This window comes from Crinia signifera, chromosome 1 (assembly GCF_055691185.1).
Source record: "Crinia signifera chromosome 1, ASM5569118v1, whole genome shotgun sequence".
In the NCBI taxonomy this organism is placed as follows: Eukaryota; Metazoa; Chordata; class Amphibia; order Anura; family Myobatrachidae; genus Crinia; species Crinia signifera.
The window spans coordinates 103,604,316-103,621,593 of NC_139217.1; the positions used below are offsets into that span (position 1 = coordinate 103,604,316).

The following is a 17,278-nucleotide window of genomic DNA, read 5'->3' on the forward strand; positions in this document are numbered from 1 at the left end:
TTCTTCCTCTTTTCCTGTCCCAGGCAGGCTAACCTAATAGAAAAAAAGAAAGAAATATTTATTTTTCCTTTTCTTGGTTTTTAAGCTACTTTAGTCCATTCCAATTGCAGTTGTTGGGGTGGTGTTGTTGTTTCTGCAGAGTATGGAATTTTCCATTCCTGCAGTAGTTGACACCCTTCTTCTTCTGTTGCAGCAGTTTTGGTTTCACCCTGGTATTTAATTATTAATTTGACTGGGAATCCCCATTTATATGGGACGTTAGCTTGTCTGAGGGCATTTGTGATCTTTGCCAATGACTTCCTTTTCATCAAGGTTTGTACTGATAGATCGTTGTAGATCTGTAGTGGTCCTAAGGCTTTTAGGCCCGCTATCTCTCTAGTAGCTCTTAAGATTTCATCTTTAACTTGTGGGTAATGAAGTTTCAAGATTACATCTCTTGGTGCCTCTTCTGGGGCTTTCCTTGATTTAGGCAGTCTATGGATTCTGTCTATCAGCATCTGTGTCTTTGGAATCTCCGGAACCAGCTTGTGAAAGGTGTCTTGAGCATATTGTTCCAGATTTTTTATTTGTACTGTTTCTGGAATGCCCCTTATTTTAAGGTTACTCCTTCTTGCCCGGTCCTCTAAGCTAGTTGTTTTTTCTTTTAAGGAGTTTAGTTCTTGTTGCGAGTTCTGATATGCCTTTACCAGATCATTGTGTCCCTTAGTTATCTCTGTGAGCTTTGTCTCTATTTGATCTGTTCTATTACCCAGTTCTGTTACCTCCTTGGTTAGATCTTGTATTGACCCTCGGACTTCTAAGGTTATATCATTTTTAAGTTCTGCTAGCAGTTGTAACATCTTGCGCAGCGTTATGGGATCATCCATATTCTCTTGTGCCTCCGGGGAGGAGGGATTAGATTCTAATGTCTCTGGCGTGTTTAATTGGCTAGCAGTGGACAGTCTCTCCTTTTGTTTATCCTTAGGTTTTGTGCTTGCAGCTTTAAAGAAATTTGTTGAAGTGTTTAGAGGGTTCTTATCTCTTTTTGGAGGCATTTCAGTTGTTCCTCCTTCGATTTCTCCTCCCCTCCTCTAGCGCTTTCTCCCTTAAATATCAAGTAATATTTTAGTTTGACATGTTTATATCTCTTTTCTTTTTTTAATCATTCTAGTTCAGGTTGTTTAAGGACTTAACAGGTGATGGGGTGGACGTCACTCATTTTTTTTTTTTTTTTACTCTTCCCGTATTTCCTGACGCCTTGCTTTTCTGGGTGCAAGTGCTCTCCTTTCCATTTTTAAGCTACTTTCCCACTGGGCATAAACAGCTCGGTTTAAATTTAACCCCTTTTTTTTGGGGGGGGGCTTATCACAATAGCCCTATATCTTTGCTTCATGATAGTATGCATATTCAAATATTAAGTGTCTTTTGGCTACTTGTCCCCCTCTGAGTTCAATCCCATCACATAGTTCACTCAAGATTGTTATTACCTGTTCTATGTCTTCTTTCACAGGCACGCTGGTTGGGGAAGGGATGTTGGTCGGCAGTCTGTCCTTTTCTATCAAATTCCCGAGTGAATTTCAGATTGATTCCGAACCGGTCTCTACCTGCTCCTGCAGGGAGTCCAGCTAATAGTAGCAACGAGGGGTAGCCAGTGGGAAAGATAGGAGTACTAGTTGTCCTGCTGGTTTGGACTTGGTAGCGGTTGGCAAAACGCTATTTCCTTTTCTCAGCGGGTTACTTGCGTCTAGTTCTTTTCCAACCGAGGCTTATCTGCAGTATCTGCTGATTGCTGTAGTTTCTTTGCAGCTATATTAGTGGGTACAACGGGAGGCACAGGCAGGGGGTACTTATTGATCTTACCTCCCCCCTACATTGGCCACCATCCGCCTGTCCCTTTAAGCTGTTAATTGCAGCAGGTCTGTGTAGTTATATGTAAAGCAGATATATTTATTCGAGGGCTCTCTGTTGTTACTGCTTTTACTTACAGCTTGGCACCTTAAGGGATTAGAGGCACCCGACCCTTGTATGTAGCTTTATAGCTTCTGTCGCCTGCTCCTTCAGCAACTGCTGCCCTCTCCTCCTGATTCGCGGTGCAGTTAGATGTCAGTTGCAGCTTAGACAGGGTGCTTTCTTCCCCTTTGGCGTCCTCAGCACTTCTTAGCAGAGTGTCCGCGTCCGGTGTTAAAAGCACCTTCGGCTTCTCTGCCTGCTTGTCCAGCGGCGTTAGGCAGTGTCCGCGTGAAATATTTGAACTTTCCGCTTCTGCCTCCCCGCTAGCTCCCTCCGTCTGTCTCGCCGAGTATCCACGCTGTAAGCAGCTCGTGCACCTCTTCCGGCATCGGCGTCTGGCAGCGTCTCTGCAGCGCGTCTCGCGTCTGACGTCAGTGACGTCCTCTACACGCCCCCCCAAAAAAAACTCCTCTAGGCATGGCACTATATATGTTCAAGAAAATTATTGCTTGGCATTAAAATTCAGTATCTGATACTGATACACAAATTTTGTTTCATGTTTTGAAACCTTGTTTTTTGAACAAATAAAATATATTTGTGTGTATTTCATGTGGTTGATGTGTTTATACAACATAATTGCAAGATACTTCAAAATACATCACTGAAATATTAAAATATTCCGAAATAAGGGATACTCAACCTGTATTGTAAATCAGAAATGTATGATATTGAAGAGGGAGTAGTTAAATGTCATAAAAAGAAGGAATTTTATATAATACAACTACGCTAAATTGAGGGAGAAACTACAAATTTATGTACACTATTATAAACCCTTATTACCTAGATCATTGTTTTTCAACCACTGTGCCGTGGCACATTTATAAATTAACGTACTACTACTTCTACTTCTCAAGTGTGCCCCCAGATCTAGAGATGCCCAAACCAGTTTACAGCCACTGCCAGTTCCACTGTTATTTACTGGTCTCTTCTTTTTTGATGTAAAGGGCCAAAGTATATTATTTTTGTTACCGGTGGGGACCAGTGTGATTGTTTGTTTTTTAAATGAGGGCCAATAGGTTTGGTTCTGTTTTGTTTCCTGTGGGGGCCAATGTCTTTAATGTTCTGACTGTCGAGTGTTAGAATTTTGTCGATCGGCGAAAACGCTGCAGCTTTGTCGAAAAATAGCCACGGATTCAACAATCCGTAGCCATTTCTGACTATACAGATTCACCTCCGTGGAGTGGCGAGTCCCGACCAGGATTAAATATTGAACTGCCAATATTTCCACTGTCGGAAATATCGTCATAGATTGACTACCCCATCTATCTATTATCATCTAGAAGGTGCAATATAAATAAGTTGATTCTGATTGGTTGCTATGGGCAACATTCCATATTCCATATAACTCCCATCGTAGTTAATAAATTCTGAATTGTACATGCATTTCATTCTAGAATGACCTCTGTTGGATGCTACTCTTATGGATAAAATAGCAAAGTGAATTTGTACACTAATTATTTTCTCTCTTAATCTGTATAATTCCCTTGCTATATGTCTGAATTATGACTGTTCAATGGTCCATCATTTATGTCTTCATGATTAAATATTGGGGACTAAAACCGCTAATCCTATTTCCCCTGTTCTGTCTAGGATTCACATTCAATCAAAGCTTGTCAAGAATGTTCTTTGTCCTTCTATTTGTCTTGTTTGGAAACACAACATGTCCAGTCAGCAATTAGATATCTCAGAAAACATTATTTCATTCTGCCGTGCTGGAGAATTTAATTATCCTCCTGCTCTACTTACTGTGATCTCTATACAATGTGAATGCAGCACTCCTATCCTCACACTACGTGAATGTCACCCACAATATAGTTTTTCTTTTTTAAAATAGATTCCCCTTATGCACTGCACAAGTTTTTCTTTATAAATGTACACATTTTTGTTTATTTAAAATACAAAAGCCGAGACAGCATGATACAAAGATACAATTATGTGGATGATTGCCGCGGCGGCTGCTGCCACATCCGCTCAGAGAATAGTTTGCTTATTGCTGTACCTTTTTAACACTACACAGAAAACTTCTGATGCTTTTGCCATATAAGCTGCCATTGTCTTGGCTTTATAAACTCTTCACTATAGCTCATGTTGTATCTAGTCACAGATGAAACACTATTATGGTGGCAGGAAAATGTAACCTGGAGCAAGAACAATTTAGAATTTTTTTTTATACTGTATATTTTATATTTGTCTGTCATAGACAATAAGAATGAAATCAAAGATAGTATATTGTCTCTTTAGATCAGAGGTGGCCAATGGGGGGGGGGGATTTGGCTGTGCAACACATGGCCCTTTCTGAGCATTCAACTGTGGCTCTAAGCTCTTTCATGCTTCATTGTCAAATTTGTTTGCTAAAACTTTTACCAATTACTCAATGTCCTCTGCTGTGTTATGTTTATATGTGTATATATATATATATATATATATATATATATATATATATAACATACTGTACATACATATATATGTCCCATGTCTCACTACAGACCAGACTGTACAAAAAGCACCAAAGCAGACAACGACACCCCAGGCAGGAAAGAGGAACTGCGCAGGTTTTGAAAGTTGCAATTTGCTATCTATCTATCTATCTATCTATCTCTCTCTCTCTCTCTCTCTCTCTCTCTCTCTCTCTCTATATATATATATATATATATATATATATATATCCAAAATAACTATTGTTTTGTCCTGACGACGGGGGAGACCCAGAAACGTAGACCACCAGGCAATAAATTTGTCCTACGTTCACCAGCATCAAGTCCCTGAGTGCCCTTCTTTCCTCATTTGTATATATATATATATATATATATATATATATATATACATATATATATATATATATATGCATTTTATTGTTTTAATGTATTACTTATGTATTACTTATGAAGTATAATGTGTGGCGCTTTACAAGATGGCCACCGATATAATCCCATGAATGGTATCAAGTTGTCTATCATTAATCTAGACTATGTTACAAGCTTACTATATGCACATGGGGGAGGGGGGATGTTACTCCACCAGTATATTATATATGTTTGAAAAGTTGTATGTATCTTGAAATGCCACGGCTCCTCTTTCGATGGTGGGCCACTGCACATGTGCATTGCTGCTAATGTGCATATGTAAGACCCGGTTGTGAGTGCCATTGGCAAATTTCTCCCTTGCCAAGGTGCTTACAGCCTGATTGACAGGCATGGTGGTGTTGATAGGTGGAGTCCAGGTGTTTCATGGGTGTTCCCACAAAAACAGTGGGAATTCTGGGTGGGTCTAAGATCTTTGCAAACGACATCATGGAATGAAGAGAAATGGTTGGGGACAGGAGATGTCACCTCTTTATATATCGCATGAAGATGGCCTACAAGCTACCAGTTTTTATCTAGAAAGATCTGAGAATACCATGGAAAAGAAAGAATTCATTCTAGATTCAATCTCGTTCATTTTGCATAACAACTACTTTTATTTCGAGGGGAAGTATTTCCTGCAGTTGAGAGGGACTGCTATGGGCACAAAATTTGCCCCAAGCTATGCTAATCTATTTATGGCCCGGTGGGAGGAAGATTTCATCTACGATAGCATAGCTTGGGGCAGCAAGCTTATCAAATGGAGTCGTTATATTGACGATGTGTTACTCATATGGGAGGGGACAGAACTGGAACTAAGAGAATTTACAGAAGCTTTGAACCGGAATATTCATAACATCAAGTTCACATTCACCCTCAGTAAAAAAGAAGTACATTTTATGGACCTCACCATATACACGGTGGGAGAAACAATACACACCAAAACATATCACAAACCCACCGATGTAAACACATTTATCCCTACAGATAGCCAGCACCATCGCCCCTGGCTCAAAGGAGTCCCTAAGAGTCAGTTTCTACGACTCAAAAGGAACTGTAGCGATCCAGCAGTGTTGGCACATCAGAATTCAAAGTTAAAATCAGAGTTCCTAACAAAAGGTTATGAAGAAAAATAAATTCTTACAACAATTGAAGAAATCGAGAAGAAAGACAGGAATATGATATTGGAAGGAAACGGAAGAAGAGATCGCCTCAAGAAGGAGGAAAACTCAAATGCTTTCCAGTTTTCTTTTTTTACTCAATTTGATAGGAACTACAAGCAGGTAGAAAAGATTGTGAAAAAACACTGGCATCTACTGCAAGAGGACCCCGTACTTAAAGGATTGATCCCCGAGAAACCAAAATTTATCTACCGGAAATCTAATAATTTGAAAAACCATCTAGTACGAAGCGCCCTCCCAGATGAGAGGAAAAATCTTGTGCGCACTAAAGAGTTCCACCTATGTGGATCATGCATTGGATGCACATAAATTCCAGCAGCAACAACAAAAACTACAGAAGTGTCCATTAACAATGTTTCCTTAAAAATAAGGGACTTTATCACCTGTGAAACATCGAATGTAGTGTATCTAATAGAGTGCGACTGTGGTTTAGCATATGTAGGGAGAACTACTCGCCCTCTGAAAGTCAGAATCTCCGAACACTTCCGTAATATCAAAAAAGGACTCCTTGCGCACCACCTATCAAAAAATCACAAGCAATTGGAGATGTAGGAATGTTGAACAAAATCTAGCGAGGGCTGAAATTAAACTCATTTACAAGCTAAAAACTTTAGTGCCATCAGGCCTAAATAATGATTTTGAACTTAAGTGGTTTCTTTGATTTCTCTTCAAAATCTTTTCAAATCTTTTAAAATCTTTTTAAAATCTATTTTTTTTTTATTTCATAAACTCTTCATTATGCACCCATTTCTCCATTATCAGGAATTTATTATGAATTTTTTATCTCTTTTCTATCTTACCATTTTATGATATTATATTTTTATTATATTATATATCTTAGTCTATCTAAAAGGAATAGAATTCTTAGCTATCGATTTTATATGAATGCATTTGATCTTTATCACATTGCCCTTAAATATATACATCTTCCCCAGAACGAGTTTAACATCATCAGCAATTACTGGAGGTGGCCCTTTAAACAACCAGCCGGATGCAGCTCACAGGCTAAGATATCATTCTAACTAGAAGACTACTAAGAGCGGGAATAGAGAGAACGCTGGGGATCGCTTTACTGAATGCACATCAACTTCCGGCTGATCGCGTACACCGGAAGTGACGTCACCGCAGCCGGAGATCGTGCACTGGTGTTCAGTGCCGCGATCAGCCCCTGTAACCACGGACAACCCTGCAGCCCCATAAGAACGTGTCCCCACACAATATACCACAAGTAAAAGAAGTTTGGACATTATTTTTAAAACGGGGGAATATAATAAAAACGGAACTCCAACTTCCGGTCACGGGACCCGGAACCGGAAGTCCCCTACTGAGTGTGTGTATAAATAGAAGAGGAATACTGCACTAGCCAGGAGCCTGAAGAAGAGACACATGTCTCGAAACATGTTGATCCTGGACTAGTGCTAGCAATCACCAGTGCAGTAGGTAAGTGTGAGATTGGAAGTTTGCCCAGGTTCCAGGTCCGGACCCTTGGATACCTGGTGTTGATTCCAAAATTGACACTGCCTGCACTGGTATTAGTCTGAGAGGAAAGCGCCTAGTTCCCTTTTACCAAATTTATGGAGACCTGCACATGCAGAGTAGCTATAAAAAGATGCCAAAGTTTACAGCTCTGTAAAAAGGAGGGGAGCACCCAAAGTCTGCACACATCCTCTGTTAAAACACCCCTGTCTGAATGTATTTGCATACCTCCCAACATGATCCTTTCCATGAGGGACACAATGCTCTGTTCTGCACTTTCCTCTTAATGTATGATTTCCCTCATCTGTGCTAAACTAGTTAGTTGATAAAAAAGGTGTTCCTCTTCAGGTGATGGCAATCACACATTAAGAGGGACTTGCAGGAGCAGAGCATTGTGTCCCTCTGGGGAGGGTCATGTTGGGAGGTATGTATTTAGGCTTCAAACATATCAGGAAGCCACAACCTATACATAATTAGGGAGGGGCCCTAGACTGCTAATAGGAGGAACAAAATGATGTATGAAGATGGCGGCAGTAATCTATTTTGTTCAGTGTTACTGCTCTTCTCTCTATGAAGCACATTCTTCATGTTTAAAGCGCTAGACCAGTGGTTACCAACCCTGGTCCTCAAGTACCCCCAACAGTGCACATTTTCCAGGTCACCTGGCACAGGGCACTCATTATTCAGACACATTTTAAAAGATCACAGGTGGAGCTGATTATATCACTTGTTATTCTGTGTGGAGACTGCGAAAACATGCACTGTTTGGGGTACTTGAAGACCAGGGTTAGGAATCACTGTGCTAGACAGTTAGGGATGTGAAACCACATCTTATAGGACACCAATCATAGGTTTCCCTTATGTTTATTCCTTTTTTGGTAATATACAGTCAGAGCTTGTTTAGGAGAAGCTATATAAGCATAAACAAGTTGTGTCCGGGGAGCTTGCATGGGTGAACTTTAAAACCTGCAAGGGTTCTAGAAAAAATAACCAATCCAGCTTCTACTGCATGACTAATGCATTTGATAATATCTACCTTATTGATCATCATATCTTTTGCCAAGTATCATCAGATTTTCTTAGTATTATTTCTATAAAGCATATTTGACCGCATTTCCTGCCTTGTTTGCTTTCTTAGCATCCGTGTATACAAAGGAACACAGTTCAACCAGGTGCTGGATGACATCCCGGCAGTTGGGATTCCAGGACACCCATAGAAGGAAAATAGAACCTGTGGCGAGCACAGTGAACCCCCGAGCCTGCAGCATCGGAGTGCCGGTGGTCGGGATTCCAATGTCGGTACAATGAACGTCGGAATCCCAACTGTAGGGGCTGCATATCACACCCATTCAACTGTGCATACCCTATGTAATGAGAGGTGCTACCTTGCATTGGCTTATAGTTAAGAGAAAAATAATAAGGATGTGCTATTAACCCTTTGAGTGCCAACCTTGCTGTGAGCGAACCTCAAGAAATCGCTACAAATGCCAGCGTCGCTTACAGCAACTGTTCCTCTAATATAAATAAATACAAATATGGCCAAGTCAATTAATTGAAGTTTAGTTAAATATTGCACCCAAAAACAGAACAGTTGCTGTGAGCGGCACTGGCATTTTTAGCAGATAGTTTGAGAATCTCTCACAGCAACGTTGGCACTCAAAGGGTTAATAAAAAAGTTTGCTTGCCATTTTTCACACCTCTTTTGACAAATTCCCTCAAAGGGTTAATCCCTTTTTACTGAATTCCAGCTTTGAACATCTCACCTCAGTACATATCTCACATATCTAAAACGTGGACTCATTACGAGCCAAGGGATACCATTAGAGTCCAGCACTTTTCCCTAGTCTCCTTAATATTTAACCACAATAAAGGTCAAACATATAGATGCCCTCTTTACTTCTCCAGGGACTTCACAGCTGAAGGGGGATTCAACATTGATCCCAAACAACTCAAGCAAGTAAACTGTCAGAAGGATCTTGGTAACTGAGAGTCAGCAGATGGAAAAATGTAATGATTCATAAATCAAAAAAGATCATCAAAACCTTTAAGTAAACACCATGATTTAAAAGTAATCATTATGAAAAAATAATAGTGTGGGATAAATGAAATAGTAGGCGGTATTGCCATACAGTATATAGGGGGGTGCAAGGGTGAAGTGCAATGTTATTGAAACCTGGCTTTTTTTTCCTATTCCTATAAATAAATTGTTTTTAGAGTGGAAATTCAGTTTGTGTCACAGTAAACAGGAGTCAGATTGCTGTGCTGAGTAATCAATGTATTTCACCTGACACAGCAATCCCTTGTTGGGTTATCAGTTCTAAATTTGTACTCAGAGAGCTGAAAAAGCTCTCAGGAGCCTGTGGAAAAGTATTGACCTGTAAAACATCCCATCTCACTGGTAAACAAATAAATAAATTAGGATGTTGTTAAACAGAAGTGCAAGGCTGTGTTTGAGATGAGGAATGAGGGTATACGGTAATGATGGGTAACAGCAACACTAAGCTACAGGAGGGAGGGTGATTATGCTAAATTGGTTTTACTGCCGAGACATAAATATATACATATAAAGAATACTTAAATACATCCATCCACAACACATATTCCAGCATAATTGGTTTATCTGCTATGAGGTATCAAAGAAAACCACACGACCCATTTCACTTGATACATGCTTATCTTCGTTCTATTCATCTTGCAATGGAGAGGATAATAATAACAATGTTAATAATAAACATTATTTTAATAATTTATTATTATTTTATTAGAGCTGAATTTATTGGTGCCAAAATAAAAAATATATAAAAAACTTGAAAATTTTGTAATGAAAAACCAATGGCAACAACATTGTAAGACATCAGTGTGAAGAGCAAAGACTCAATATACAGTAGTGGGGGTATTCACAAAATGTGAGGGCGAATCTGTAACAATGTATTATGGGGCTAATTGAGAGTTTCACGCAGAAGTGCAGAAATTGAAGAAATTAGCGCAGAATTCTCACTGTTCTAAATTGTTTTTTGGGAGCAGCCCGGAAACCGCAGGCCTGTCCTTGCTGCTCCGGGGAGGGCCGCAGCATCTATGTGATGTCACACACAGCCGTTGCAAACATGAACCTGGCCTGCATGTGCCTGTCTTTGCAGCTAGGTTGCGTAGCCAGGGTGCAGTTGGTCATATGAAAGTGCTTCGCTGTGTAGTGCAGCGAGGGGCAGCCCAATGCAGACTACTGCCGGAGGATGCAGTTTTGTGAAAGTTTGTATAACTGCAACTAGGTCTGAATCAGGCCATATATTTAATCTCTTTGCATTTCCACTATTATGAAATATCTTGGATTGTTTTTTTTCAATAATATGAGTATAATGAAGGTCACTTGATAAATTCCCATCTATCTGAGTAAAACTCAGGGATGCTCATTCAGATTATGGAGCCCCTAGGCAGCCCCTACAGCAGCATAATGGTTTGGTCATAGTCTATAGTCTATAGTCATAGTCTATAGCACTATTTGTTTTAGGCTGTCTGGCCTAATCCTCTTCTATAAAAACCTGCAAGTTGCAGATAAACGCATGAAAGATACAGGTATACCATACACACCTCCCAACTTTTGCCCAAAATTTGGTGGCGTGGCCTGGTGACAAGGTGGCGTGGCATTCAAATCACGTCACTCATGTAAAGCCCCCTTTTGCTGCGGCTGCCCCTCTGCCTGAAAAGATGCTGTGAGCATGTGCACAGCGTCTATTCACCACTGCCCAGTGGGTACTCCAAACTGCCCCCTCCGCGGGACACTGTTGGCTCGGGCAGGAAGCGGGAACATCCCCCAAAAATTGGACATTCCCGCGGAAAGCTGGACAGTTGGGAGGTATGATGTCATCTGTTGCCACTCTTAGGCACCACTCTGTCTGCCAGTTAAAATCTTAACATAAGCAAGTAATATAAAAGGAAGGCAAGGAAGAAAGTAGAAAATAAAGAGAGAAATACACTCAGAAAATGGGGAGGAGGGGTGGGGATGAGTGGCCTTCCTATTGTCTATGCAAAATCTGTAAAGAGAAGAGTTTACTCAATCCATCATTAAAACAGACAAAATTAGATATAGGACCTGAAATATAAGACTTGTTCTTAAGCTATATCCACTAGGTATGCCTGAAAGGACTTAAAATCGAGCCAGGGGAACCAAGTAGCCATAAAACCCTGTTGGCTTTCTGGTGTCACCCGTATCTTTTCCATAGTCATATACATGTCTATTCTGCCCAACTACTCCTTCACGGTAGGTGGGGCAGTGCAACACCAACGAAAAGGGATAACCGCTTAAGCAGGACTATTAAAGAACTTTAATAGGGACTTTTTGTACGTTGTTACGGAACCTACCACAAAATGAAGAAGCCAGAAACTGGGTTCTGATTGGAATTCAGGTTCAACAATCAACCTAGAAAATGAAATAACTAGTAAATAAATTAAATAATGAAGTAAACGACACTACCACCAAATATACATTGGGGAGCCCGTTTCGTTTTTATTTATGGAGCCGGGCTCATTCAGGCTGGGGCTTTTGTTCGAATCGCCAACCTCCAGCCTCCGCCATCTGTCGCCAGCCAGTAGAAGGGGGCACATGTGCACAAGACGCTTGTGAGCCCCATTCTTATGGAGCTCCCCGTTGGTCCCCGCCACCTCACCCCCGGTCCCCGCCGCCTCCCAGCATCCCCCCACTAACCCTGCCCATCTCACTGAAGTGGAAGCTTGCGTGTAAGACACTCGCGTGTCCCAGTCAGATGGAGTCCCTGTCAGCCAGTGCTCGCCAGTGGGGACATTCTGGTGAGCGCTGGAGCTGAATGAGAGGGACTTTATCTGTACTTCACCAACAAGTGTCTGGTACATCAGGGAACATTTTAGCAAGTGTTAAGAGGAACCGGATATAACCTTGAACTGCGTGATAAAACATTGAACTGTGTCTCAATCACTGAGTAACTAATTAAGCTAACAAAAGTGGCCTAAAAACATTTCTCCTACTGCTCTGTTAAATCAAGCTGTAAATCCCCAGTCTCTTGTATATTTAGGGAGGTCCGGGAACTTATAACCTTTTGAGAGAAAGTGTGTTGGAGGGGAAGAAACTAAGCACATGCCTTCAAAAACTGTCAGAGATCTGGTAAAACCCAGGTGCATTTATATACAATACAAAAAGCTTCAATTGAATTTACTGTATCGGCAGATCTCCGATGGTGGGAGGAGATAATATCCCCGTCTTCCAACAGCTGGCCAAAACTTGTCACCCTATTCATTTTCTAAGAGTTGAAACCCTGACCATATATATATGGGAGGATCATCAGTCTGTTTCAACGTAATAGTTTATGGCCAATGGTAGAATGTTCAATTATAGGGATCTTTGAGCGCCATGGGAATTGAGCTATTGATGAAGATAGGGTGTCATCCACTATAGAAACGCATTGTTTAACATCATTAGGTTCAGACCATTCAATTACCCTATTAAGGACAATGGCATCATAATACAAGGAGCTGGAGCTATTTCTGGCACACTGTCAGGTTTTTATCCTTCAACAAATAAGACTGGGATATTAGGTGTGGAATTTAAACTAACAAGGCTTTCTTATTTCATTGATGCACTTTAGTATTGTTCATATTTTTATTTTTTTTTATGTTTCAATTTTTGTTTTGTGTATGTGCTTATTATTAGTTGTTATTGGTAATAAATATTTTTTTATTATGCTTTACATGGTCTATGAGGCATTGGTGGTGCTTCCATTTCCATTTTTTCACATGTCTTGCTTAAGTGTTACTTGTTACCCATTACTAACTAGTTCTTGTTACTGTATATATCTGTTCATTAACCTACATCATTGTAATATGCTGTTCAGCAGTAGCATTGTCTAATTTATCATGTAGTATATTCCCAGCATTACAGTTGTATTTAGCATGCTGAGTTTGTTAAGGAGTGAGGGTTTAGTGTGTTAATATGACAATTACAGAACATTCAGTTGCCAGCATGACATTTCAGCAGTTATTGGATCTATATAAATTTTGAGAATGGAATTATCCTGCCAAGCAAATTCTATTCAGCATAATAGGAAATGGGCAGTATCATGGGCCTCAAGACTTACAGTTTACTTTGCAATCTATTGGCCCCATTACAATATGTTAATAAGTCCTTTATTGTGGACTTTAAAGATTCATTTAAATCCAAAGCCTTTAGGAATTGCTGAGAGATTCCATCTTCATATAGCTGTCAGGATTAGGGTGAATCATACCTACAGTACCAACCTTGCAAGACTCCTCGCAAGTAGAAGCCCAGAGAGCAGACACTGCAGGCAACTGTGAGAGCAGGGATAGGCTGATTCATCAGAATTTTGTAATTCATGGGTAAATGTACAAGGGGCAGGGGATGTGGGTTACTATCTGAAAACTCAGGATTCTCCCACAACTTCTGGGTGAGTAGTAGGTAGTATGGGAATCCATAACACAATAAGAAGATGATTTAAGGATATAACCAGAGAATTGCCATTTTAGCGGTGAACTAACTGAAACCCTTAGTGTCCCATTAGTACTTACAATAAATAGCATAAACATTCAGAAAAAATGCTGTCTCAGGCCTGATTTAGATGTTTTTGGAGTGGCTATCACTGCTACTTCTCTGTATGGTAATGCAGCATGAGGTGTCTATTAAAAGCAGATGCCTCCTGCTACAGTAGTGATCTGGTCTGCATACTCGGATGCAGCATCGGATCTCTCACTCACCATTGGGCAACTTGGGGCACCCATGGGAACACACAAGCAGAGGTCAGGAAATCTCAGTGCAATCTCCATTTCCATAACCGGCAGATGGAACTGGCCCATTCCAGCCTCTGAAATTGCATTAGGCTGTTACTGACAGTCTGATGCTGGGTTGCATGCTGTGTCACAGGACTTGTTCAGGTACAGTATGTGCAAAATACGCATGCACAAAATACTGATAATCTGTATTTTGTACATCCTTTAGCAATAGCTGTGGGATCTGAATACCCACCTCCCAAATCGGAACTAACTCTAGAACCAGGGCTTGCCCCTAGCTATATCTACGTAAGCAGTGTCAATGTTTTAGTTATAGCATATGTACCGTACCGTATATCTCACACACATTTATACATACATTACATACATATAATATGCATACATATTCTACTAGGGTGTGGGACATTATGTCACCAGCATGTTGGTCGACAGTCATTAGGTCGACATGCATTTAGGTCGACATTAGTCTAGGTTGACATGCAGGAAGGTCGACATGAATCTAGGTCGACAGGGTCATTCGGTCGACATGGGTTAGGTCAACGGTCAAAAGGTCGACATGGGGTTTTTAAAAATGTCACCAATGTCGACATGGACACTGAAACGTAGCACTGCGTCCCCTCTCATGGCTTGCTGCGCTTGTCATGCTTCAGGCACAGTGCCTTGATATGCTCGGCACACTATTTTATTCTCCCACCACGCCCTAGTGGATGGTAGGGTATGAAATAACACCTGTTGGCACATGTCAGCTCAATTTTTTTTTATAAAAACCCATGTCGACCTAACCCAGGTCGACCTTCCTGCATGTCGAACTAGAGTCATGTTGACCTAAATGCATGTCATCCTAATGGTGTTGACCTAATGACTGTTGACCAACATGTTGGTGACCCAATGACCGTATCCCTTCTATTAGAGGTCTCCTACAGCCAGCAGATGGCGAGTAGCGGCAGCAACTCTTTCGGCAATCTATCGGCACAGCTGGGATGCATCCTGCTGGCACAGCTCTGTCAGAGCACCGTTGGTGCAGCAGCTGTGATCCTGGCAGTGTAGAGATGAAACAAAGTGTCTCCGTCTCCTAGAAAAACATTTTTTATCCCTTCAATGGAGTGTTCTGGGTACTCAGAAAGCTCCTGCATGCACCACTGATTTTACTTGTTTATAGCCTTGTTGGTCCCTTAAGATAAGTCATAGCTACTGTACTATTTGCAACCATCAATAACTTTAAGAGCCAAAATGAAGAACACCTTTTATCCTTTCACAAAAAGCCCCAACTATTGTAAGAATATACTGTAGTTTATGGAGCGATAAAGTGCAGCGATTGTCTAGATGAAATGATTGATTTTCTCAACAAAGCCCTTAGAAAACACATGGAATATCACTTCAAGTAGTAAATTGCATATTAGTCCCCAAGTAATGAAACATATGTTTCTTTTGTATTCATCTTAATTAAAGACACTGTCAATGCATAATGATACGCAACAAATCAGGTAACGGCTTTCACTATAAACCTACCACAATGTATTCCTCAGTGCATGGAACATACTGTAACATGCACCTAGCACAATACATCTGTGGATCATTAGTGATTAGGTCAACAGTCAAAAGGTTGACCGCTATTGGTCGACAGTCAATAGGTCGACAGGGTTTATGTCCACATTGACAACAGGTCGACACAAGTAAAAGGTCCACATAAAAATGGTTGCGACAGGAAAATGTCAACATGAGGTTCTCACTTTTTTGTTATCCATGTCGAAATCTGCCGATATGGAAACTGTATAATACCTCTTTCACACTTGCAAGCCGGGTCGCAAGCCAGGTTCTAAGTACCGGGTGCGACCCGGCTTGCAAGTGCTTTCACAGTGGCCACCCGACCCGGAATGAAGTCGGGCGGGTGGCGTCATCTGGAGGCTTGGCTGGGGTGGCACTGGGAGATGTCAGCACCTCCCAGCGGCGCATTTTCACTGCAGTGAACGGGTTCTGGGTCACGCTGACCCAGAATACCCGTTCACACTCACCGCATCCCGTGTCGATTCTGGAATCTACCCAGGTCAGGACATGCGCGTTCATGTGCAAAAACCCAGGATATTTTTGCAAGTGTGAAAGGAGTATAAGTGTCCCGTGTCCCCTGCACTCGCCATGCTTCAGGCGGGGTGCCTCGCTGCGCTCAACACACTATTATAATCTACAGTTGCTCTATGCCCACTTGGATCATGAAGTAAGAACAAGTCAGCTTTAAAAAAATCATGAAAAACTCATGTCAACCTTTTCCTGTATCAACCCTTATTTATTTCAACCTCTTACTTGTTTCGAACCATTGGACTGTTGACCAATAGTGGTCAACCTATTGACTGTCTATCTATTTACTGTGAACCAATCTACCGAATCCTGCAGATTACATACACATCACAATTATTAAATAACATTGATTATGTTTTATCTTAATGAGAGCAGTATAGATACATAGCTTACTGTATAATATACAGGGCTGGAGTGGCCATCTGGCACTTCTGGCAAATGTCAGAGATGCCGATGGCCAGGTAGGCTGATTTGTCCATCTAATTGGAGGTGGAGCACAGAGAGAGTCGTTAAACTCGTGGCGGGTCCAGCGGCTATCTCTGTTCCCCTGATTGGGTCATGGAAAGATATGGGTATAACATGCTGTCAAGCCCCTCACTCCTGCACACCGGGATCAGCAGCGCACGCATGCCCGGCTTGTGCACTTATGTTTGCACATTCACACATGCCAGGGCTGATTCAGAGACCCAGTCCGTCCCCGATAATATATAATGTATTGTAGAAATATTTCACTTTCAGTGTGGTTCATGAGCTTACTGTTCTACTTACTCTTGCAAGACTTGTCCCTGTTGGCACTTTATAAGGCACGTACTTTCTGTATATGTGGCCGACTCTGGAACAAGGGACATCAAACATTTCCCCTCCACACATCCATACCTACAAGAAAAAAATAAAACATGAACAAACAAACAAACAAACATAATCTTAAGATTCTGTTTTTCCTGTCTTGAG

The 17,278-nt window shown here is 41.1% G+C and overlaps 1 protein-coding gene across 1 annotated transcript in view; it reads right to left on the reverse strand.

Moving 5' to 3' along the window:
* GALNTL6 (polypeptide N-acetylgalactosaminyltransferase like 6) overlaps window positions 1-17,278 on the reverse strand; it is a 1,179,186-nt gene that overhangs the window by 117,535 nt on the left and 1,044,373 nt on the right. The window contains exon 8 of the mRNA XM_083170927.1: window positions 17,096-17,203. Coding sequence (XP_083027053.1) covers window positions 17,096-17,203 — 108 coding nt within the window. The remainder of the gene's footprint in view (window positions 1-17,095; window positions 17,204-17,278) is intronic.